At 34.8% G+C, this 25629-nt stretch overlaps 1 protein-coding gene across 1 annotated transcript in view; it reads right to left on the reverse strand.

The window, feature by feature from the left end:
* Positions 1-25629, reverse strand: part of GPC5 (glypican 5) — a 1297628-nt gene that overhangs the window by 988289 nt on the left and 283710 nt on the right. The window contains exon 4 of the mRNA XM_045567085.1: positions 3360-3493. Within this exon, the coding sequence (XP_045423041.1) occupies positions 3360-3493 (134 nt within the window). The remainder of the gene's footprint in view (positions 1-3359; positions 3494-25629) is intronic.

Raw genomic sequence — 25629 nt, forward strand, 5'->3', positions numbered from 1 at the left:
TGAGCACAATTAGTGTAACTCTTCACCCACTCATTCCCTACAGGGCCCTGTGGTCATTTTGCTTCCCAGGAATTATTAGACACTAGCTCTGAGTTGACTTGTATCCCAAACACTCAGAATACCATTATGCTTTCCCAGTCTAAACTGAAGCTTATAGAGGTCAAATGCAAAAGGAATTTTAGGCTTTATCTTACTGGGCCATTGAATCAGCAGACCCACCTTGTATTTATTTCACATTCTGAATGCACAGTTGAACTAGACACACTCGCCTCTTGCACAATCTCCACACTGGTTCCTCAACTCATGGAGTGAAAACCAAATTGAAATTCCTAAAACTACCTCCCCCAGCAAAAATACTAAAACAAACGAATATCACATCCCTCAGGAATTCCTGAAATTAGGAAAAATGCAGGGGTAGTAATTCCTAACACCTCACCATTTTCCTCACCTCTTTGACTGGTCTGTGCAAACTAAGACGGACTTGGAGAACGGTTGGCTTATCATAAACAGTCAGAGGGTGACTTCAGTTATATATGTTCCTTTGTATGTGGTGACCACTAGAGAAACTCAAAACACATCCTGACTCCCGCTATCCAACTAATGTTTTGGCAAGTGATTTTATCTCTTTACCAATTAGTAAAGACAATCAGAAATATTTTACTTTCAGCTGGTGAAGACAACAGTAGCCCCTCACTATTAGACCTCATGGCAACTTTCCCAGTCTATGACAGACAGGAGCCTTGATGGTCTAGATATCCTATAGGACACAATGCTGACAATAAAATATTGATCCCATTATCCTAGATGCTTTAGTAGACATGTGCATGCCTCTAGTGGAGAAAAATATTGACATTTCAAGTGCTTAACAACTCAGCAGGGTTTCTAAATGTGGTCTGGATCTTATTAGGATATTTTTCTAACATAAAAGACAAATGTCTGCACCTCAGAGAACCTAACATCCAAGAAGCTTAATGCTTTTTGGACCCCTTTGCATATTAGGGAAAATAATATTATACACTTGGGTGTATCGCTGTAACCCATATATAAAGTAGCCCAAAAGAGCTTTTGTATGAGATAGAAAAGGCTCTGTAGCTTGCTCTTTTGCAAGCTGATCTGAAGTTCAGTCCAGATGACTCAATTTACCCATTCAATAGTACCTGAAGTTTCTTGGTTGGGTTGGTTGGTTGGTTTTATGGGTGATTTGCAATTGAGCCCTGGTAGAAACTATACACTTGAACTTGACCATGAACTAGCAAATGACTATGTAACCTGAGATGCTTGTGATGAACTAAATCTGATCTACCAGGCTATAAGTTTAAGTTTGTATAGAAGCAACATATTATAAAGTGGAGGTGAACTATTGGAAATCAGGCTCAAGCAAGTAGAGAAAACACAAATAAGGTGCATAAAAAGGTAGCCCAGACTCAGCACCAACTCCTGATACATTGCTCCAGCTACTTCAGTTGAAATTTATGACTTCATAGAGAATGATCAGTTGATAAGGGACAAATAAAATTCAGGACTAGTTTATGGATAAACTGCACAATATATAGGCAACAAGTGTGGCAATAACGAATAGTGTAACTTGAAATGTTTAAGTAGGTTCAAGTACAATCCCTCTGGTTGCTCACTTTGTGTGGCATGAGATTGGCCTATGATGGAACTACCTAGATTCATGGGCAATGGCTAATAGTGGCTAATAGTCATGGGCAATGGCTAATAGTCTCTGGCTGGTCAGAGACATAGAAATAATGATTTTGCAAGATTGGTGACAGAGGGGTCTGTACACAGCCAGAACAGATACTTTTAAAACTTTCCAGTCCTATGAGCCCCTCATTGTTCCTGAGCCATTTTGTAATATTTCTCCTGTATTGGCATAGTTTTGCAAGTGAATAAATCTTAATTTTAAGGGTTGGGTTGTTTTCCAACTAGTTTGTTTTGGTAGTGAAGTACACATGACCTTTAAGAACACGAGATCTTTCTTACCTGGGTTTTAATACAAAAACCACCCTAGACAAAATATAATGATTTTTCAAGTGCAAGAAATGACTGCTGATAGTTATAGGTCTTTAGACGAAAAAAAGAACTACTACTTTACGTGCAAAGTGCTAATTCTTTTTAGCTGTAGCAAATAGCCAGCAATAGCCTAGATCTTTGTCCCACACTTACAGCCCTTCTGAGGAGAGAATAAGGCAATTTGGTGCACTATCCAAAAAAGGAATGAAAAAGTTTTTAGACTGTAAAGAGGAAAGTTATGTACAATACTTCACATGTGAAAAATCCATAAGGTCCTATTAGAAATGATTATTTGAATTAATAAGTGAATATAAAATTCTGAATTTCAGTTCAGTTGAAAAAACACTGACTGAGAATCTAGTATTTGCCAGGATATATACTTGTCAATTAAACATACACACAAAAAAATAATAGTTTCCTCCAGTTTTAAGAGTTTTTCAGTTCAAGCACTAATTATCAAGCAAAGGAATACTAATGAAGGCTTAGATTTAGTGTATAAAATAATGATGATCATAGGGGTATAAATTTGAATTATAGAATCAAGCCCTACTCAATGTTTATCATTTTGAATCAATAGATAGCCATTTTAGCATTCCATATGAAAGGTATGGAAATTTCTTTTTTTACTTTTACTTTTTTAGAGATGGGGTCTTGCTCTGTCACCAAGGCTGGAGTGTAGTGGTGCAACTATAGCTCACTGCGACCTTGAATTCGTGGGCTCAGCCCCCCATGTAGCTAGGACTGCAGGTTCACGCCACCACACACAGCTTAGTTTTCATTAAATGGGTTATCAGTATCTTGCTCAGGCTTATCTTGAACTCCTGGCCTCAAGCAATCCTCCCACCTCAGCCTCCCAAAGTGCTGGAATTATAGGCATGAGCCACTGTGCCCGCTATGGAAACTTCTCTTTATACAACTTTTTTTTTAACAGATGCTAAATATTCAGTAATACTTACATCGTTTAAACATATTCTTTCTCTGTCTTGCACTGTCCAATACATTAGCCACTAGCCATATGTGGAATTTAGATTAAAATTAAATAAAATTAAAAATTTGATCCTTAGTCACATTAGCCACATTTTAAGTGCATAATGGTCATAGGTGCCCAGGGCCTGCCATATCATATTATAGAAAATTTCCATTACCACAGAAAGTTCTATTGGACTCACAAGTTATACTTATCTTCCAAATTAGAGCCACTGAATTTTAAATTTAATCAATGTTCATTTACTTTTTTTCTTCCATACTGTATTTGGTTCTATTTAATTGAATTCATTCTATTCTGTTGTAAAATTAATGGCTTACTTTCTTTTCTCTTTCTGGTTGTAAAACAAATGTCTTACTTTCTTCTGCTGGCAAGTGTCTCTTCCCCATTCCTTGTAGCCATCTTCATTCCATGCTTCTCTTTGTTCTGATCAAAAGAACAATGGGGGCTCTGTGTGGGTGTTCTTACTGGACGGCCACAAATCTTATTTACCTTTTAAATAGGAAACATTAAAAGACAGTTAAAAACCATGTTCCAGTCTTTCTGAAAATGAAATGTTTTATAGGGGCCAAAACAACATGTTCTTGCTTAGAACTCAATATTAACTTTTAATACATATAATGTTTGTCCATTTTTCAAACACAGGAAATCAAATTATCTGTATAAAATGGCAACCATGATAACATATATGCAGTTTGCAGTATATAAGTGCAAAATATGCAAAATCAGAGAGCTACATTAATAAACTGACCTGCTTGTATGAATAAAACTACTTAACCATAATTAACATTATTTATGATTTACATTAGTCATATGTACGATTAATCACATACTTGTACTGATTTTAAATTGAAATAAATTGCTACTGAACATGTGATCCTTTTCTAAATGAGTTCTAAGGGCAAAAGCAAATATCTTTGTAGTTTTCTTCTTAAGGTCCTTTCTTAGAAATGACAATTATGTTTCATACAAAGATCTCACTTTATAATAGTTCTATATCTTCATCCTCAATCTGGTATGATTTCCAGAGTGTTATTATAGTCCTTTTAAAGAAAATAATATATCTCCATGGAAAATTCATTGTTTTTTGATATTTATCTAACAAAGATTTTTCTATAATTTACATACTTATCATTGAAAAATTAGGTAATTTACCATGTAAAGCATCCATAAAAGATTTATATGATAACTTAAATACTTGAAGAGGAAGAGCATATAATTGAAAATATATAAAAGCAATGCCTCAGAATCAGAAAACTTTGGTTCTTTTCCTAATTTTTCCTTTCTTAGTGCTGACATCTTGAAAATATGACAGAAGCTCTTTAAACTTTTTCCTCATATGCAATATGAAGAAATTAGAATAAATTATTCCAAAGTTCCCTCAAAGTTCTATTTTTTTTATCCTCCATGCAATGAGTATTAAAGGAGTTATGCATCCTTTCATCTATTGTACCAATATATATTTTGCTTCTAATATTTGCAAAGCATATGTGTTAAGTATTATAAGAGATAAAAGAAGTAACTAAAGTCTCCCCTAACAGAGTTTACAGCTTAGAAGAAAAGGAATTTAAAAAATCCTCCCAATCATCAAAATTCAAGTTGCATTTGTCAAAAAAGTGGGATTGACAATGTGTTATGGATGTCAGAGCAAGGTGGATCCTTCCCAATTAGGGGTGATGGGTGAGGGCATCAGGAAAGACTAATCTGAGGAATACTACTCCACTGGGATGAGACTTTGAGCATCTGTTGAGCCTTGATATGTTGAGGTTTATTTTAATTCAACCTAATTATAAGTATTTGTTGTACCCCATTATGTTAGATGTTATAGACACAAATCTGAATAATGTGTGGTCCCACGCACACAGTTAAGATGAAAGTCATGCAGGTAAAATAGCCATTGTAATATAGCATGACAAGAGCAACCACAGACTTACATGGAAGTCCATAACATTGTTATACTCATACAGAAAATGGACACATTAACTCTATTTGGGGTGCTCAGGGAAATGCTTCAGTAGGTCATATCTGAACAGCAGGTTAAATGATGAAGTAGGAGTTCGTCAGGTGGAAGAATGCAGGGACAAATATCCCAGAAAGGAGTAGAATAGCAAACAGGTGTACAACAACTTAACATGTGCAAACAGACCAAGAATATAGTGTAAGAAAGGGTTATAGCAAAAGATAAGACTGGTGTGTGAAAGACATAAAAATGCCAGGATAGGACTTGGATATCCAGCTAAGAACTTGCAACAGCAAATAGAGTATAGGCAAAAGGTTCCAGGCAGAGAAATGGTAGCTTAATATTTCCCAAGAGAAAAATCATCATGGCAGCAGTGTGGAGGGAGGGAGAATAAAAGACCTCCTTCACTAGCCAAGTGGAGAAATGTCAGGGACCAAAGTCAGTGGAGAAGCATAAAAACAAAGAAGCAGATACAAGAGATGTACAGGAGGGAGAGACAGTAGCACCTGGAGACTGACTGGATACATAATCTCAGAACAAAGTATAACGAAGAAGGGAGAAAGGAAATCCTGAGAGGGTAGGTACAAGAAACATGAGGCTGACATAGAAAATGAATAAAAATTTGGTTTGCCTGGAAAGAAGGGGTATGAGGGTAATAAAAAGGAAATTATGCTTGAAGGGTAGGTTGGAGACAGATCTTAGAGGACTTTAAATGCCAGGCTAAGGAGTTTTATTTATTAGATAAAAGCCCCTGATGGTTGCTGACTGGAAAGTAAAATGCCAGAGCTGACGTTTAGCAAATGCATGAGGCAGCACAAAGTAGGACTAGAGAGAGAAAACTATTAAAGACAGGTAAACTGTTAATAGACTCCTCAAGTAGTCCTGAGGAAGGAAATTTTAATTCTGAACTACAGTGATGACATCGTTCATGAATTACAGATGGAAGAGAAGCAAAACCAACAGGGCTTGCCAAATAATTGACAGTGGAAAGTAAAGAAGTATAAGGCCAAGGTGTTAAAATGCTCAAAGTGAATTTCCAATCCTTGAGTCTGAAAAGTAGGAGTAGTGAAGTGCAAATATATTAGCAAGGTGCTAAAATATTTGAAAACAAAAAAAGGAGGAAAGTATGCTTTTTGTCAATAACTCCTAGTAACAAGAACCAAGGGAAGAAGCTATAAATTGATGGTGGAAATGTTAAGAGTAAGATTATCTGGGGTACTACACAGGACATTTGGAAATAAAGGGGAAGAAAGAGAGGGAAACAGAATCTGCAATCATGATTCAATGTGACTAGGGCCAGAGGTAAATTATGGAACTTCTGTGAATCTCAGTTTCCTCATCCTTGAAGCTTAAGAAAATAAAATCAGTTCGGAGTTATGAGTTATGACAAATTTTATCTCACCTCGTCCGTCCCATGTTGGACCTAAGACCTTATCCACTATTGAACATTTCCGCTAGGAAGGCAGATGAAGAACTGAAAAATACCACCTTCACAAGATCTTTATTCCTATTATCATCTTTGCATTTTTTTGCAAATATGAAAGAAAATATCCTAGGCATAGACTTATAAGGTATCTTTGTATCCAAAGATGCATGCATATGCAGCAGATTCCAATAAATGCAAGTAAATTTCAAAGCCCTTATATTTGCTGACTTGCTATCAGGAAGCTCGACTTCATACTTTATTGAAAGGAAATGGAAAACCATCTGTTACCAGGACATTAGCCTGTCACCTTAGCTCCCTTGAGGTGAGCTGATTTGGGTGGCACCTTTCAATACTAGTACCAGCTTGCTATTGAAAAAATCCTCACACTTATTTTGACAATTTTTCATCTTTGACTTTTACTGCAATTTCCTCCTTATTCTCCTCCGTGGTCTCTACCATTCCCCCCTGCAATCAGTCTGAAGTGTCTTAGAAAAAATTGTTTTCCTCCCTAATGCTTATCTACTCCTGCTTTAAGTTCCTTCTCTCACTTCCCACTAATTTTCAAGTTCCCATCTCACCTAAAATGACTCTCTTAGTTGCTCTTAACTGTATATCACTTCTCCCACTCTGATCAAGCTTTTGTTTCAACAACTGCTTGTCACTTAGCTGACTGTCCCCATTCTCATTGTAATCTTGGCACTACATACAAAAGTAAAAACGTAAGGTGAGAGCCTCCCTCTGTTGGTCATATTCAAAGCTTCAAATATGCAAAGCTTTTTACAAAAAACATTATAAAGAACAACTTAAATTGTTTATTTTCATTTGACTCCCATAAGCAGAGCCTCCATTTCTTTTGCAATGGTACTTTTTAAATGTTAATTTAATAATAATGCAAGTTGAAAAGCAAACATGTTTAGAATACTGCAAATTGAAAAGCAAAGAATGCAAAGGTAATATGAGAGACTCTTAAGCAGATCCCACAGCCCCTTGTATGTTAGGGGGACTGATTGCTTTACTTCAGGCCACACCTAGGATGCTTGGTGTTCATAGAGAGGTGATCAACCAAAGTTATATAAGGAATGAGTCTGCAAGTGTGCTTGATAATAATAACAAATAAAATAAGAAACAAAGTAGTTTTTGGTCAAATGTGCTGTACTCCATTATATTAAAAACTACTTTTAAAGTATCAGGAAGAAATATACTATTGGTAATTTTTCCAGTTGTAACAACAAATTTGTTGTTTATTTTTTCATGCTCAGCTCCCTTAGATTCTCAGAAGTAATTTGGGAAAGAGCTGGCTGGTGTTAGGGGTAAAATCTGTTACCACAAATCAGAAGGAAGCTAACTCTTTCAGGCAGTGATGAAAACCATGATCTTAACTTTATTCCAATGAAAACAAATTTAGGAAAGAAGAAAGTTGAGCCAGATCACTATGGGGGTAGGGGGCTAAGTATCAATGATGTAATTAGATTTGGACTTCATTTTGAAGACTATGGCAATATATTAATGATGAATGAGCAAAGGAACAGAAATATCAGACCTTGTTTTAGAAAGATCTGTTACAGTCATTGCAACCACCATTCCCAATAAGTGAGGTAAGAGCATATTAGAATAAACTCAGTAAGAATCAGTGAAATCCAAAAGGAAGGGAAAGGAAAAGCTCTTTTTGAGTATAACGAATGAGATTTGACTATAGGATGACTCCCTATGTGATATAAGAAATGGAAAGTTTAAGCTGTTACTGGTTTTGAACCTGGTAACCAGGATGAATATAGAGCCAGTAACTGATACGTGGAAGTTAGAAGGTAGAACAAGTTTAATTTTTGGTGTATCTATTCCTCAGAGTGGGTGATTAGTTCTCATTTACAACTTTAATTATGAGGTGATTTCTAAAAGGGATTGGAGATGAAAAGCAATGTAATGAATAGAATCATCTGCATAGAACCAATCATTAAACTCATGAAAGTAGATGAAATTACAAAATGTACACAGAATGTGCACTGCTTCTCTGACCCAAAGCCTTCAGTGGTTCTTCCCGTTTTCTAATGAGTACAAGCACTTCACGTGAATTTATTTCATGTGAACCCTGAAATTTCCCAGCACTCCACTTTAAGCATCCTATGCTTCAGCCAAATTGTGTTACAGTCTCCAGAGTGACCCTGTACTTTTCAGCCTCCACTTTTCTTCTTTTCTGTTTGCTAAATGTTACCATCTTTCAAGGTTCAGTTAAAATATCACCTATGAAATTAAATTGCTCTTGATCTCTCAGCTTAAGGTTATTTAACAACCTTGCCAGCATTTGGTTTGCATGGCCCCAGTAGGATTTGTCCTGTAGCACTTTGGAGTACAGCAGAGGAAGTATTTTGTTTGGCTTTGTTTTCAGTTACACTCAAGAGCTATCAATGCCTCTCCCAGTCCCCAAAACAAAGCTAATATACATTTATGCAAATGAATTAATATTTTTCTTCTGAAACACCCCATGTGTTGGAAATAGTCACCCCCTTTAATAGAGTTCTCAAAGTATAATATTGTGTCTTCCTGCTTACCACACTGAGGACTTGTAAGTGTTTCTGCTTTTCTCATTGTTCACATCAACTGACCTATAACTAAAATTCCATGCACATTCATGTGTCACAAAATTGCACAGTTAGAAAGGTAGTTAAAAGAGACTTCTCACTGGAAAGATAATTTCAACATATTTTATAGACAAATTCTAATTATTCAGAATATTTGACAAACTAAGAAAAAGATAATAAAAAATGAGCAGAGGATATGAATACATAAGTTATAGGAAAAAAACACTGAAGACAATGAATATGTTAATATGAAAGTTGATTAACCTCAATAGTTATCTGTGAAATCAAAAATACAATTTCATTCGCCCAACTAGAAAAAATTTAAAGATTGACAGTATCAAATGTTGGCAAATGTGTGAGGAAGCAGATGATCTCTCATGCTACTGTGTGTGTAAACTAATACATCTACTCTTGAGGTAGAAGTGGGGGAGATCTTGATATTTTTATGAAATTTTTGAAGCATATACTCTCTACCAGCCAGCAATTCTTCTTACCTATATCTCACCTAAAGAAATGACACTTAGGAACAAGAAGGCATATAAAAGGATGCTAAATAAATCATTTTTCAATAAAAATTGTAAACCAGTACTCATCATTCTTTTTTTTTTTTTTTGTAAACTTTGTAATGGAAATATCAAGCTATATCATATGTAAAAAATTTGAAAAATGATAGGTAAGGTATCATTTAAGGCTGCGGTTCCCAACCCCGGGGCCACTGACCTGTACCAATCTGTGGCCTGTTAGGAACCAGGCTGCACAGCAGGAGGTCAGCAGAGGGCAAGTGAGTGAAGCTTCGTCTGTATTTACAGCTCCTCACCATAGCTTTCATCATCAACTGAGCTCCACCTCCCATCAGATCAGCGGCAGCATTAGATTCTCATAAGGGTGCAAACTCTACAGTAAACTGCACATGCGAGGGATCTAGGTTCCACATTCCCTATGAGAATGTAATGGCTGATGATCTGAGGTGGAGCTGAGGTAGGGATACTAGTGCTAGGGAGTGGCTGCAAATACAGATTATCATTAGCAGAGAGGTTTGACAGCACAGAGATCATAATAAATCAGTTGCTTGCAGACTCACATCAAAACCCCATCAGCGAGTGGCAAGTGACAACATAATAATAGAAATAAAATGCACAATAAATGTAAAGTGTTTGAATCATCCTGAAACCAAACCCACTGTTCCCCATCCGTGAAAAAATTGTCTTCCATGAAACTGATCCCTGGTGCCAGATAAGTTGGAGATCACTGATTTAAGATATTTAAAATATCACATATTTCTATTGTTACTTTAATTTATACATATGAATGCATTTTGAATGCCTGAAAGGATACATAAATAATTCCTAATTGACAGGTGCCTTCAAAGAAGGGAAAGAAAATTGGCTGAGACATAACCTTCTACATTATTCACACTTTTACAACACTCACAAGCAGATATAAACATATACCTATATTTTATTTTTTTTGTCCAATTTTACTAAATTAGAATTATACTCTATATGTCTCCCAGAACTTTCTTTTGCCACTTAAATGTCGCTTATTTCATGAATATACCCAGAAGTTAGTAGATATACACATATGCCAGTTTTATGTTTTCTAATTTATTTATGTGTATATGCACACACTTACATAATATTTTATACATGGGATCATATCATACATGCCGGGTTCTATTTTTTAATGTCAAAGATTTTTCACATTATTTTGCTTGCTTCCCTAACTCCCATTCTCCCTATCACAACTTTCCCTTCCCAGATAATCAAATACAGCAAACCATTATGTATCCTTTTCTGTTTTTCTCCACATTCATGCATTCATGTACTTTTCACATAAACATATTCACACGTATTCATATATACATATATATTTATAAAGATAGAGTCTTTTTTAAAATGAAATAATTTACAAAACCAGATTGTATGTGCTTCTATTCATTTCACATTCTCAATCCCATAATACTACATAAGAATTCTTTCGTATCAATTGATAGATCCTGAATTCATTGTCTGCGATGCTCATGCATAATCTTCCATGGTGTGACCGTATCTTAACATGTTCAACGTTTGTTCATTGTTGGGTATTTACTTGTTTCTAATGTTGTGATTAGAATGTTGCTGCAAATACAAACATCTTTGTACTATATCTTTGATTACTATTAGTGCTTTTATTTTAATACAATAAAGTCCCAAGAATGTGACTGTTGGGTTAGTATCTGTAAAAGAATTCCAGGCTAACCAACAAAGGAGTGGAATTACGTTGGTGAAAGGGTTCAGGATTGAGAGTTTGGGAAGCAGAAAAATAGTGTTAATGATCATATCAAAGAGATCCATCAAGTCTCCCATTGAAGGAATCAGACCCTGAGAAAATGAGTTACAACTGAGTTTTTTAAAGGTTATTCTGGTGACCTTATACATGCCATAAGGAAGCGAGGGAGAGATGAGACTGACTGAGATCAGGCTAATTAAGACACATCTGCCTGCAATCCTGCAAGCAAGAATATGATGTTGGTTACATAAAGGAGAGACCAAACCTATCTGAGATATATTTAGGTTGTAAAATAAATAAGAGTCAGAATTGGAAATTTGGTGAGAGGTGGAATAGGTATCAAGGATTATTCCCAGGTTTCTAGGTGGATGAACTAAGTTAGAGGATACCAAGGAGTAACCAGGCTTGGGAGACAAGATTATGAGTTTAGTTCTAGAGTTTTGGGTTTTGAAGAATCTCCGTGCCATTCTGAGAGACAGTGCCAAGTAGAAAAGTGTGTATACAGGTCTGCTGCTCAGAGATTTCTTGGATATATATAAACAAGGTTGTAATTGAATCTGAGAAATCAATTTCTACCATGCTGATAGGTCAAGGGTCTCTAAAGTGGCTCTAGGAATAAACCACTCTATTTTTTTATGTCCCAGAAACCTGAAATCATCAGGGGTAGAGAATGCGAGAGGAAAGGAAGGGAGAAAAGACATTACTGTTAACTGTACTCTATCTAATACTAGGAACTGTGGAAAATGGTGAAAAGGAAGAACACTGAAGATACAGGTACTATCATCATCTGGCCAAGTCTGACTATTTAGGCATTAAAAAAAGTATTTTAAAGGGGGGGCACTTTCTCATTTATTTCAAATTTTTCATAAACATAAAATCAGTTGTTTTATTTTAAAAATAATTCATAGATTAATATGAATTCATGTGTTTTATTTGGATTCATCCATCTCTCAGTTTTAATGTGACATTTTTTTTTTCAACAGTCTTACTATTCCTAAAGTGACAGATTAATAAAATAAGACTAGGAGTGTCCTTTGTTGTCTCTGAGTAGGATAAGAGTTGTTCTATATGAAAACACCTGGTATCTCTTTGTTCTAAGGCTAGTCAGTTGATAGTCAGTGTGTGGAAAAGCCAGTAGTACAGTTGAAGGAGTCCAGAGAGTAGGGTGGAACATTTCCCGGTATTAACTTCTGATCTGGGTCATAGCAGGGGGACTTTCATATTTCCCAGCATGAAAAAGGATACTCTATCAGAGAATACTGGTAAATGTGATGTGCATTTTAATTGCACAGACTACATTACTTGATCAAGAAGTGATGAAAATATAACATTCTAATCTATATTACATATGAAATTTTTTAAATATTTATGAAGCATTCATATTTTCATCTAAGTTAGTGAGGAATGTCAATCTGTTCAAATAATACATATTTTCTTCTTTTTTTATTTCAGGATATTATGGGAATACAAACATTTTGTTTACATGTTTTGACTTTGTCTCACCCAAGCCAGGACTGGAGGCATGCTCTTTCCGACTTTTAGCAGAGCCTTCAATAGCTCAGTTGGTAGAGCGGAGGACTGTAGTGGATGAATAATACATATGTTTAAACTGGAAACTATATTGCTTTTGGTGTATACCCTTAACTAGAGAATCCATCCTAATGGTCACTGTGAATATTATAACTTTCAGTTTATACGGATGAAGAATGGAATAAAATGATTAGTGTAAAGCTAGAAGAATAGCATCCAGACAAACATATTTGTCTCAGACATGTTTACTTTCATCTCTCTGTGGAAAGAGAACACTATCAGATGGTCAAGAGAATGTTTAGTCTTCTATTTTCACAATGCTGCACTTGGGAAAAATATAATTCAACCAAACGCACATGGATTTTTCAAAGGGATTCAGTTTCTGGACTGTGTTCCCAGAACCCTGGGTAAATTTTAGGGTGACTGATCCCTCCCTGATGTGGGGACCTACCTGAGGAAGATCACAACTGCCAACAGGCAAACTCTCAACTTGAAGCTATCTGGTCAGATACCAGGCTACATTCCCTTCAATGTCTCCTAAAAGAAATTTGCTGTGGCTGAAGTTCCAAATAAGGTGTAACTATTAAGATTACCATGTCAGGAAATCATGAAACATACCTCCGGGCAGCATTTTTCAAAGTCTTTTTAGCAGAAAATCCATAAGATGTTCAGTCAAAAATAAGTTTCTTAGTTAAATACATACTAGGTATGCTTTGCATAATATAGTTAATGGATATTTTTAAATAACAGGATTTATTACAGCCTTTGACACAATCTGTATGGAGATAACCCCCGATTCTCTCTAGGAAACTGATAACTGTATGTAGTTTTTCTCTGAACTTAAGATCATGCAACATTTTTTTCAAAGAATATCTACTAACATCTAAAAGAACAGTAGTGAACTGCAAAAAGCAGTTTTAAAACTTCGTTAGATGAACCACAGGGATTCTGTCATGAGAAATAAGACTATAGAATCGAAAAAGCTTTTAGGTTGACAGTGAGGCTTCAGTCCTGCTCCAGCCCCATGGGCAGCTCTGGCTACCCTAGAACCCAGCTAATACGTGAAATGGAGATGCTCAAATGCCTGGTGTTTGCACTCCTGAACAGAGAATCAGGAGATGGAAGGCACAGGATGGGACCATCCACAGTACTATTTAGAGTAGAATATATTTAACTCTACCAAGATTTGTTTTTAATGTTTGTTATTTTTCTCTTGCCCTATTTCCAATAACCAAATTTGATAAATGGGATTGTTGACTGGGCTTAAGATAATTGCAGATGTAATATTAATAATGTCAAAGCATTTATCTGCATAAAAGTTTAAATGGAAGCATTTATTAATAAAAGAATCATAGTTTATCACAGTTGGCATGCTGTGCTCTCATGGAAGATATGAAATGTTAGTAATTTAAGATTCAATGAAAAATTATAAATGCCTGAAATTAAATCTAAATCAGTGCATTAAATCAAGAAGCTTCTACCATCAAATTTGAGGTCATTTCAGTTTAACAAATATTGCAAGACACTTTAATAGGCGCTGGAGATAAAGAGATGAAAATGGTCCAGTGAACTCTCTGGAATTTCCAGTTTTATTGGTGAAGTGGGGATAGAAGAATATTCAACACAACATGGGGTTAAGTTGAATTGGTGAAGTACTGCATGTACTTTATTTAAGAGATCTGGAACATGAATGCAAGGGAGGGCAGGTCAGGAGGCTTGGAATGAGATTGTTAAGTGAGAAGGAGTGAGAGAATTTCTACACCGTACTATGGAGTTTGTGTTTTGTTTTGTTTTTTCATATAGACACGAAGAAGGCCAAAGTGGAGGCAAAGATATCAACTTGGAGACAATTCCCATAGTCCAGGCAATGCTTGATAAAGGCCAGATTTATTCAGTTGATCAACCAGTATTCACTGAGGAACTCATATGTCAGCCAAGACTTAGACTCTAGGGATACAGTAGTGAGCACAACTGACAGTCTCTTCCCTCCTGGCACCTACAATTCAATATAAAATATAAACAACAAATAAGTGCATTTATGCAAAATGCTGTAGAAGAGAAGTTCCAGTGTTATTAGTGTATATTACAAAGTTCCCTAACCTTTTCTACAGAGGTCAGGGAAAGCTTCCCTAGTTAGTGGTATCTAAGATGAAACTAAAAAATGAGGAGGAGCATTAGCATTAACTAGATAACCATGCTGTGGGTATAGCCAGGGGAGAGCCTATTTCATTCAGAAAAATGTAACCAACAAGAGTCAAGAGAGAGGAATGAATGCTAAAAAACCAAGAGAACACCCGCATGACTAGAGCCAGGGACTATTAGGAGTGGTGCCATATGAAGGTAAAGTGATGATAAAGGCCAGATTGTGCAAAGCACTATAGGTCAGCAAAAAGGCTTTTAGATTTTCTTCTAAGGTCAATAGGAAGCCACTGAATGATTTTTAACACATTAACTGCCCTGTGAGTTGTATTTAACCTAGGCTAGTTTTGAACCTGGGGCCTCGTGAAGCAAAACCCTGCAGTTGGTTTATGAAAATCTTACTTATTGATCGTCTTATTGTTACAATCAACATTGACAATTTAATTCTAAAAAAGTAGACTACATTGAATATAACTCACACACAGAAAATAAAAAATAACAACTTAGAAAGGATTGTTTTGTTTTAATAAAACTCTAGCCTCAAGGAAATTTTTTTTCTAGTGTGGCAGTCAGTGTGTTAAGCCTAATCTATTTTATATTTTGGAAAGATTATTCTGACTTTGTGGAGAATAGACTAAGGTGCTAAAGTGGTTATGGAAAGTGAGTTAGTCTATTGTAAGTTTCAACAGTGCAGCTGCATGCTCAGTTGTTACAACAATGTCTAGCAGCACCTCATACGTTGCAAGCACTGGATATAGATTATTTGAATGTCTGAATGAAAAAATGAGATTATCCTCCTATTTATTTTTACCTGACCCAGAAATTTCTTAAATGAATAAAACAGTTTTTCAAGGTCTGAAAGTTTACTATCTGTGAAGGAAAAAAGACATTAATATATGGGGAAAGTATTTCCTCTGAAGGACTTTATAGTGTTGAAGATAAAATGTTTCTAAAAACATACTTAGTATGTCATTGTGGATAACAAATGAAATGACACACTGTTCCTCTGAGTCCCCAAAGTCTCAAGAAGAATACGCCAACAAAAGAACAAATGTTTAAATAGAAATTATTTGCTGGAATATACTGGCTTTTCCATTTTTATGAGTCAAATTTCAAAATTAGACATTATAACTTTTTATACAGTTTTAATTCTTATATAATTCACAAACCATAAAAATCACCTTTTGAAATATGCAATTCAGTGAATTTTACTATATTCATGAAATCATGTAACCATCACCATTATCTAATTTTACAATATTCCTATTACCTCCAAAAGAAAGAAAACCATATTGCATTAACAGCAACTTCAAATTCTCCTATACCCCTAAACCCCTGATAACCACTAATCTACTTTCTCTCTCAATGGATTTACTATTCTGGGCATTTCATATAAATAGAATCTTATAATATGTGCTCTATTGAGAGTGACTTCTTTCACAAAGCATGTGTTAAAATAATTAATTGGGAGGCCATTAGGCTGAGGTGGCACCAGCCTTCTGGGTTCCTATGTAAACAATATGAAACCCAACTCAGAGTATACAGTCATATCCTAGGGAAACAGACCTTAAGCTTAACCAATCAGGAACAGCCAGGGAACCTCTAACTAGGGACTTTAAGACTACAGTTCCCTTTAACAATCAAATATTTCCTTTGTCTTGTTTCTGTGAACACCTTATAAAAGTTTTCCCCATACACCCCTACAGTGCAGCCCCAACCGCTTGAGGTCTGACACTGCCCAATTCATGAATCACTGTCTATTCAAATAAATTCTTTAAAATTGTAATGTGCCCAAGTATATTTTTTAACACACAGTTCTCTAGGTCCAATCATGTTGTTGCATGTATCAGAACCTCATTCCTTTTTATTGCTGAAAAAGATTTCATTGTATGAATATGAAATATTTATCAATTCATCAGTTGATAGAGATTTAGGTTGTTTCCGCTTTTAGGCTATTATGAATAGGCTGAGATGGTCATCTATATATAGCATATTTGTAGACATATGTATTACATTATCTTGGGTGTATACCTTGACATGGAATTGTCTGGGTCATACGATAACTCTAGATTTAACTTTTTGAGGAACTGTCAAACTGTTTTCCAATATGGCTGTAAAATTTTAAACTCCCTCCAGCAATGTGTGAGTGTTCAAATTTCTCCACAGTTTCACCATCACTTGCTACTGCCTATCGTTTTTAATATAGCCATCTCACGGTGTGTGAAATGGGATCCTATTGTGGTTTGGTTTTGATTTGCATTGCTCCTAATGTCAAATAACGTTAAACATCTTTCATATGCTTATCAGCCATTTGTAGAGCCTTCTTTGGAGAATGTCTATTGAAACACTTTGCCCTTTTGTAATGGGTTATTTTTTAATTGATGAGTTGAGTTGTTTAATTATATTAATTAGTGCCTTCATGCAAACAGTAGAGCCTGTAATATGACAGTGATGTCTTTCTTAATCCTCCTGATTCTAAAGCAAATGCATCCGGTAATTCATTATGCTCTTAGAATTCATTATAGTTTCATAATGTTTTCAATTTTCTATTTCTATATATTTATCTTCAATTTTTATATTTAATTTTTATGATGTTTTTATCTTAATTTATTGTTACATGTCTGTTGTTGCTATTTTGCACATTACTAACTAGTAGATATTCATTATGGATTGCATTTCTTTATTACCACAAAGTATGCCCTTCATTTCTTGCCAGTTTATTTCTTTTTTGTGTGTGTTTTTTTGGTTTTGCCCTTTATTCATCCTCTGGGGTCATCCTCTCTAACTCTCAGTTGATACATTTGCAGCATATTCTTTATTCACCTGGTCAATTATCTCTTCCTGTTGTAACTCTTCAGTATTGGATTATTGGCAAAATACGTCATCTGGTTAGTGAAAGAAACCAGCTCCAGCTTTTAACCCAAGTACCCTCAGTCTCTGTCTTCTTTCAGTCTAAGACTATATCTTTTAATTCTGTTTTACAAATGTGGGGCTGGAAAAATCATTTGTTACCATGCAGTATGACATCAATTAATTTCAAACATAATAAACTTTCAAATAAAAATCCATTATATTCCAATTCAACAACAAAGAACTTTCTCTAAGTTCAACAAAAAAGAACTTAAGGAAAAATTGCCAAAATTGTACAAAGATTTACCATAGACCTTTACCAGATTTCAACAATAGGAAATAAGTTCTCACTATTTTTCCTTGCTAAACTATAAAGTAATGAGCTCAGAAGTACAACGGTCTACCTTGCTACCACCTGGGGACAGCTTGCCTGAGAAATAAACCAATATAGACAAAAGCTTCACTGACAGAGAGGAATCCTGATAACATTTATGAGAAGCTCGATAAAGTCAGACCTGCAGTTATCTGTACCTTTCAACTTTTTAGTTATGTGATTTAATAATTACTCCTTTCCTTGGAAGGCAGGGTTAAGTGAATTTGCGTTGCTATCACTTCTCAGCAAAAAACTCCATCTACCATAAGCAATGCATTTTCTTGAGACTTTTTTTTCCTCAACATGTTATGCCAAAGTATAATCTTCAAAAAAGATAAAAAATGTGACTTTGAAACAAATACCATAAAAGACAGTTGTTAAAAATGTATTTAGTTTTTTAATGAGGGAACAAACAGCACAATAAAGCTGCTTGAAAACTGAACACCAGAGATCGTTATAGCTTATGAAAGAAGAAACACTGAATATTATTGTAATGTTAGATTTACAAGATTATTATTATTTTTCACATAAAACAATAATTTTGGGGCTTATTTTCTTAGTCAGACAAATGTTAATTATAACTCTACAGAACAAAACTTATTTCCTACTTATTGATTTTCTGCAAATTAACATCTAACTTTACAGATCACAGTACGGTTCCTGTAGTAGTAAAATAAGTACAAAAAGTTACATGGACCCAGAGATGACTCAAGTAGTTTGCTTTACTAAGTCACTGAAAGAGTGCACAATAATGTTTTTCCTTCTTGTCAAGGTTGGATATTTTTCTTAATGGTTACCACTTTATTGAGGAAAATTATTACTATATATTATTTAAGAATATGAGAAGATTGTTTTTAGAGTTCTTTTCTTTTTTTTTATTTCAGCATATTACAGGGATACAAATGTTTAGGTTACATATATTGCCTTTGCCCCACCTGAGTCAGAGCTTTAAGCATTACATTCCCCATACGGTGCAAACCGCACCCATTAAGTGTGAATATACACATCCCCTCCTCCTCGCTCCCATCTGCCCGACACTCCATGAATGTTATTACTATATGTGCACATAAGTGTTTATCAGTTAACACTAATTTGATGGCGAGTACATGTGGTGCTGGTGCTTGTTTTTCCATTCTTGTCATACTTCACTTAGTAGAATGGGCTCCAGCTCTATCCAGAATAATATAAGAGGTGATAGATCACCATTGCTTTTTTGGTTAAGTAGAACTCCAGGGTATACATATACCACATTTTATTAATCCACTCATGCATTGCTGAGCACTTGGGTTGTTTCCACATCTTTGCAATTGTGACTTGTGCTGCTATAAACATTTGAGTGCAGTTGTCTTTTTCATAGAATATCTTTTTTCCCTTTGAGTAGATGCCCAGTAATGGGATTGTTGGATCCAATGGCAATTCTACTTGTAGCTCTTTGTGGTATCTCCATATTACTTTCCGCAGAGGTTGTACTAGTTTTCAGTCCCACCAAAAGTGCATGAGTGTTAGTATCTCTCTGCATTCATGCCAACATTTATTGTTTTGGGACTTCTTGATAAAGGCCATTCTAACTGGAGATAAGTGATATTTCATTGTGGTTTTGATTTGCATTTCCTGATGATTAGAGATGTTGAGCATTCTTTCATATGTTTCTTGGCCTGTCTTCTTTTGCAATGTTTCTGTTCATGTCCTTTGCCCACTTTTTAATGGGGTTGTTTGACTTTTTCTTGCTGATTTACCTGAGATTTATATAAATTCTAGTTATCAGCCCTTTATCAGATATGTGGAATGTGAATATTTTCTCCCATTCTGTAGGTTGTCTGTTAGCTCTCATGATAGTTTTCTTGGCTGTGCAGTAACTTTTTAATTTGATCAGTTTCCATTTATTTTTGTTGTTGCTGTGATTGCTTTTGGGGTATTCTTCATAAATTTTTTGCCTAGGCCAATGTCTATAAGAGTTTTTCCAACATTTTGTGCTAGAATTCTTATAGTTTCATGCCTTAGGTTTAAGTCTATTATCCACTGTGAGTTGAATTTTGTGAGAGGTGAGAGGTGGGGATCCTGTTTCATTCATCTACATGTGGCTATCCAGTTTTCCCAGCACCATTTATTGAATAAGGTTTCTTTTCCCCAGTGTATGATTTTGTCTGCTTTGTCAAAGATTAGATGACTCTATGAAGATGGTTTTATATCTGGGTTTTCAGTTCTGTTCCATTGGTCTATGTCTCTGTTCTTATGCCAGTACCATGCTGTTTTGGTTACTGTAGCCTTGTGGCATAGCTTGAAGTCTGGTAAATTGATGCCTCCCAATTTGTTCTTTTTTCTTAAGATTGCTTTTCCTATACAGGGTCTTCTCTGGTTCCGTACGAAGTATAGAATTATTTTTTCTATATCTGTGAAAAATTATGTTGATATTTTAATAGGGATTGTATTTAATTGCTTTGGGTAGTATAGACATTTTAACAACGTTGATTCTGCTGACCCATGAGCATGGTATGGTTTTCCACCTGTTTATATCCTCTGCTGTTTCCTTCCTCAGTGGTTCATAGTTCTCTCTGTAGAGGTCTTTCACCTCCTTAGTTAAATATATTCCAAGGTCCTTTTTTTTCCAATTAGAGGATACTTGAACTACGCTAGAGACCAAATGGATCTAAGCAACATACACAGATCATTTGATCCAAAGGCTCATAAGAGACCACAATGAACAATAGAATTTACAAAGAAGACCCCAAAAGCAATCACAGCAACAACAAAAATAAATATATGGGACCTAATCAAATCAAAAAGCTTCTGCATGGCCAAAGAAACTATCACTACAGCCAATAGACAACCTACAGAAAGGGAGAAAATATTCACATGCTACACATCAGATAAAGGGCTGATAACTAGAATCTATATAGAACTCAGGAAAATCATCAAGAAAAAATCAAAGAACTCCATTAAGAAATGGGCGAAAGACATGTACAGAAACTTTTCCAAAGAATATACACTAATGGCCAATAAACATCTGAAAAAATCCTCAACATTACTACTCATCAGGGGAATGCAAATCAAAACCACAGTGAGATATATCCTAACCCCAGTGAGAATGGCTTTTATCAAAAAGTCCCAAAACAATAGATGCTGGTATGGATGTGGAGAGAAAGGAACACTTACATACTGTTGGTAGGAGTGCAAACTAGTGCAACCTCTATGGAAAATCATATGGAGATTCCACAAAGAACTAAAAGTAGACTTACCATTTGATTCAGCAATCCCAGTAGTGGGTATTTACTCAAAGGAAAAAAAGACATTTTATCAAAAAGACATTTGCACTAGAATGTTTATTGCAGTACAATTCACAACCACAAAGATGTGGAATCAACCCAGTGCCCATCAATTCATGAGTGGATTGATAAAGTGTGGTATATGTACACCACAGAGTACTACTCAGCCATAAAAAAATTAATTAATACCCTTTGCAACAACATGGATGGAACTGGAGACCATTCTCCAAAGTGAAGTATGGGAAGCATGGATAAACATATGCAACATATACTCACTATTAAATTGGAACTAAGCGATGACCACTCATGTGCAAAGATGGAAGTAAAACTCAATGGAAATCATGTAGGTGGGATGAGAGAGGAGGCAATGGGTGAAATCATAACTAACTGGTACAATGTAAACTATCTGGGTAATGGGCACACTTACAACTTTGACTCAAGCAGTATAAAAGTATTCCATGCAACCAAAACATCTGTTCCCATAATATTCTAAAATTAAAAAAAGAAATAACATTTAAAAAATAAATAAAGTAATAATAATAATAAAATACAATTACCATATGATCCATCAATTCCCCTTCTGGATATATATCCAAAGGAAAAAAAATCAGTATGTAGAAGAGATATCTGCACTCCCATATGTATTGCAGCATTATTCACAATAATTAAGATACAGAATCAACCCAAGAGTCCAGCAATGGATGAATGGATAAAGAAAATGTGGCATATATATAGAGAGATAGATAGATAGATATAGTGGAGTACTATTCAGCCTTAAAAAACATCATGTCATTTGCAACAACATGGATGAACCTAGGGGGCATTATGCTAAGTAACATAAGCAAGGCACAGAAAAACAAATAATATATGAATCTTATTTATATGTAGAATATAAAAACATTGAACTCATAGAAGCAAAGAGTAGTAGAATGGTGGTTGCCAGGGGCTGGGTTCAGGTCGGGGGGAATGCGGACATTTTGGTGAAAGAGTACAAAGTGTCAATTAGACAAGAGAGATAAGCTCTGGAGATCTGCTGTATAGCATTTGTGACTACAGTTGATAATAATATATTATACACTTGAAATTGCTAAGAGACTAGATTTTAAATGCTCTCACCACAATAAAAATGTATGTGAAGTGATCAATATGTTGATTTGACTTAATCATTCCACAATGTATACATGTATCAGAACATCATGTACATCATAAATATAATTTTTGTCAATCAAAAATAATTAAAAATAAAATAATCTATAAAAATCACACAAGGTTTTATGCAGCATTGGATTCAGAGAGAATTTACCCCACCAAAGTAGCAGAGAATGTTTGCAAAGCAGCTGGAAACATCAGTGATGCATGTGAAAAGCTACACAGATAAAATTCCAAGGAGAAATTATTTCACAAAATCTCAACAGAATCACTGGGTATTATTAAAAACTTCTTATTCCTAAGAGACAAAAAGCTCATAATATTGAGATAAGAGCTCTGTTATCTTAGAGAAACCTCAATAACTTAACAAAAGTGTATGCATATTTGACACAAAAATTGATTCTATTACCTTTTACTTTTAAAATGAAATGGGAGTCAGTAGCCTGGAAAGAAGCAGATGTCAGGAAAGGAGGCAGAAAAATAGCCTTCAAATATCTGACTTAGTCTCTAGGACTTAGTCTTTATCTTCAAAACATTACAGTCTAGTCTACCATGGACGGCAGTTTAAGATGTAGACACTCATTCACCATAAGGATGAACTTTCCAACAACTTGAGCTGTCCATAAATGTGATGGACCACTGTTCTGGGACACCTTTGTCCATATTCTGCTTTATAAGCCTTCAGACCTTCACAAGACATTTAATAATTGTTCCTCTCTTAGGAGAGCAAGTAGAAATAAAGAATTAAGATTATGTATACTTATTCTCAAGTAATTCATGCCACAGTCTTTCTCAGAAAGATAAAATCAGAAGTTAATTATGCAGTATATTCTAAGCCCTATGAAGTATGTATCCAAAAATTATTCAAGCTTGTTATCTAATGTGATTCTAAAGAATTTTGGACTTGCCTCATGTGAGGTACATGGGTCTTGATTAGGTCTGACCACTGCCAATCATTCCAACCTCAGGAGAGGTTATCAAGGGGTCAGACTGGATTTTCCCACCACCGCCACACCCACACCCATGGTCCGTATGTGGAGGCGGCAGATTTCCCAAACAGGAAGGATTCATATCTAATCAGGCATGTGTAGAAAATTCCTATCAGCAGACGCTGTAAATACTCTAAAACTACCTCAACATAGTGTAATACTTATTTGAATAGGAAATCAATGCACAATAAAATTGCCCTTTAACTTGTCTGTAATCAGAAAATACCTCATTCCATATGTGAAAAAAAAAATGAGCCTAGCATTGAAAAGAGAGACCACTAATTGTCACTACATGATTAATGTAGCCACTTCTGGAATAACAAGTTACCTATCACGATTTAGTGACTAGAAGTCAGTGGGTGAAAATCTATGTCAAAAGAGCATGCTGTACATATCCAGCATTAAATCAAAATAATTACACCATGTTTAAACTTCTCTTTTCTAAGACTCTAGAAACCTACTCTGGTATTACAATATTTCACCCTAAGAATAAGGATGCACTTTCTTTAACCCAGGGGTCCTTACTTTCTCACCTGTGGCATCACAGGAGCTGTAAAGTGTCTGAAATTACATGTAATATTTTGCATGTGTTTGTGTGTCAGTGTCATTTTTCTAGGGAGAAGGGCGTATTAGCCTTTTTGTGATTATGAAAGTATCATAGCTCCAAAATGTTTATGCACTATGCCACCTTTCCTTCATCACTCAAAAGCTCCCACACTGCCACCAAACAAATGTCATGACTTTCATCAAGTTCACGTGTTATATTTAATGTAGAATGTATTATATTTAAGATATATAAATATAAGATATATGAAATTGCAATGGCATTGTATTTTAATTGGTTTACTCTGGAGACTGAGATTTTGAGTATTCTGCCCAACCATTTGTTCCCTAGTCTCTATTTTGGCAAAATTCCATACATAGTAATATTTTAAGAAAATGTATACCACATTAAGAAGAAGTAGAACAAAATCAGTGCTTTGCCCTAAATAATCCAGGCTACTATTTTAGTTTTTCTATTAAATTTTTGTATAAAGGTATAGTTGAAAAATCTAAAAACACATAATAAATTTACTATAATTACTTTCTACAGATTCAGATAAATGATGTATATAGAGGAAGTGATGAGATATTACTTTTTTAACAGCTAATTGAAGTACATTAGTATATACAATTCACCTTAAACTCAATTTAGATAGGTTTTATAAATTGAATTATATAGTGATTCTAAAGTAATTTGGATGCAACCAACTGAATCTCTACTTATACTGCACAGATAAAAGGGGTGAAAAACAGATTATCTATAAGAAAAAACAAAATGGGACTTTTCTTGTCGGAAATTATGTTTCTGATCTCATTATAGACTTAAGAAAAACCTTTTTATTTCCAAAACTGTAGAGAATCAATGTTTCCTGGTAACATTTGTCCCATTTAGAACATGTTGAAACACTGAAATTAACCCAGACCCTACGTTCTTACACCTTTAATAAAGTGCCAAATCATAACAATAAAAAATATACTAAATGCAATTAATAGCAAACATAATACCAAAAAATATTAAACTTTATTTATGCAGTGAATAAATGATTTAATATTAATATCTATATCCATTAATATTAAAACACATTAGAGACTTGAATAATATTTTCTGAAAATACGTTTTTTTCACATTTAATAAAAATCTTTATAATTTATAGTTTATAGTAAATGATTATTTAAAACACTTTTTTGATCTCTGCGCTCATAAGAAAGGAGTGTTTACTTTGGGAGCATTTAAAAGACCAGAGAAATCAGTGAATTATTTATAAATAATATAGTGTGGCAATACTTAGTAGGATTTAAACACTTACCACGTATAAGACATTAATCTAAGTGTGCAAGTTCATTTTATTCTCACAAGAACTCTATTATGTATATATTACATTGCCCTAACTAACCAAAGAGGAAACTGAAGAGAGATAAAATAATCAAATGTACAAACTCACAGATAGAAAATGGTAGAGACATATGTGAAATCCAATTTCACATGTGAACCTGTAGTTTTTTCTATTAATTTTTTTTCTTTTTTTTTTATTTCAGCTCTTCAGGGGGGGTACAAAAGCTCA

Source organism: Lemur catta, chromosome 13 (assembly GCF_020740605.2).
Source record: "Lemur catta isolate mLemCat1 chromosome 13, mLemCat1.pri, whole genome shotgun sequence".
NCBI lineage: Eukaryota > Metazoa > Chordata > Mammalia > Primates > Lemuridae > Lemur > Lemur catta.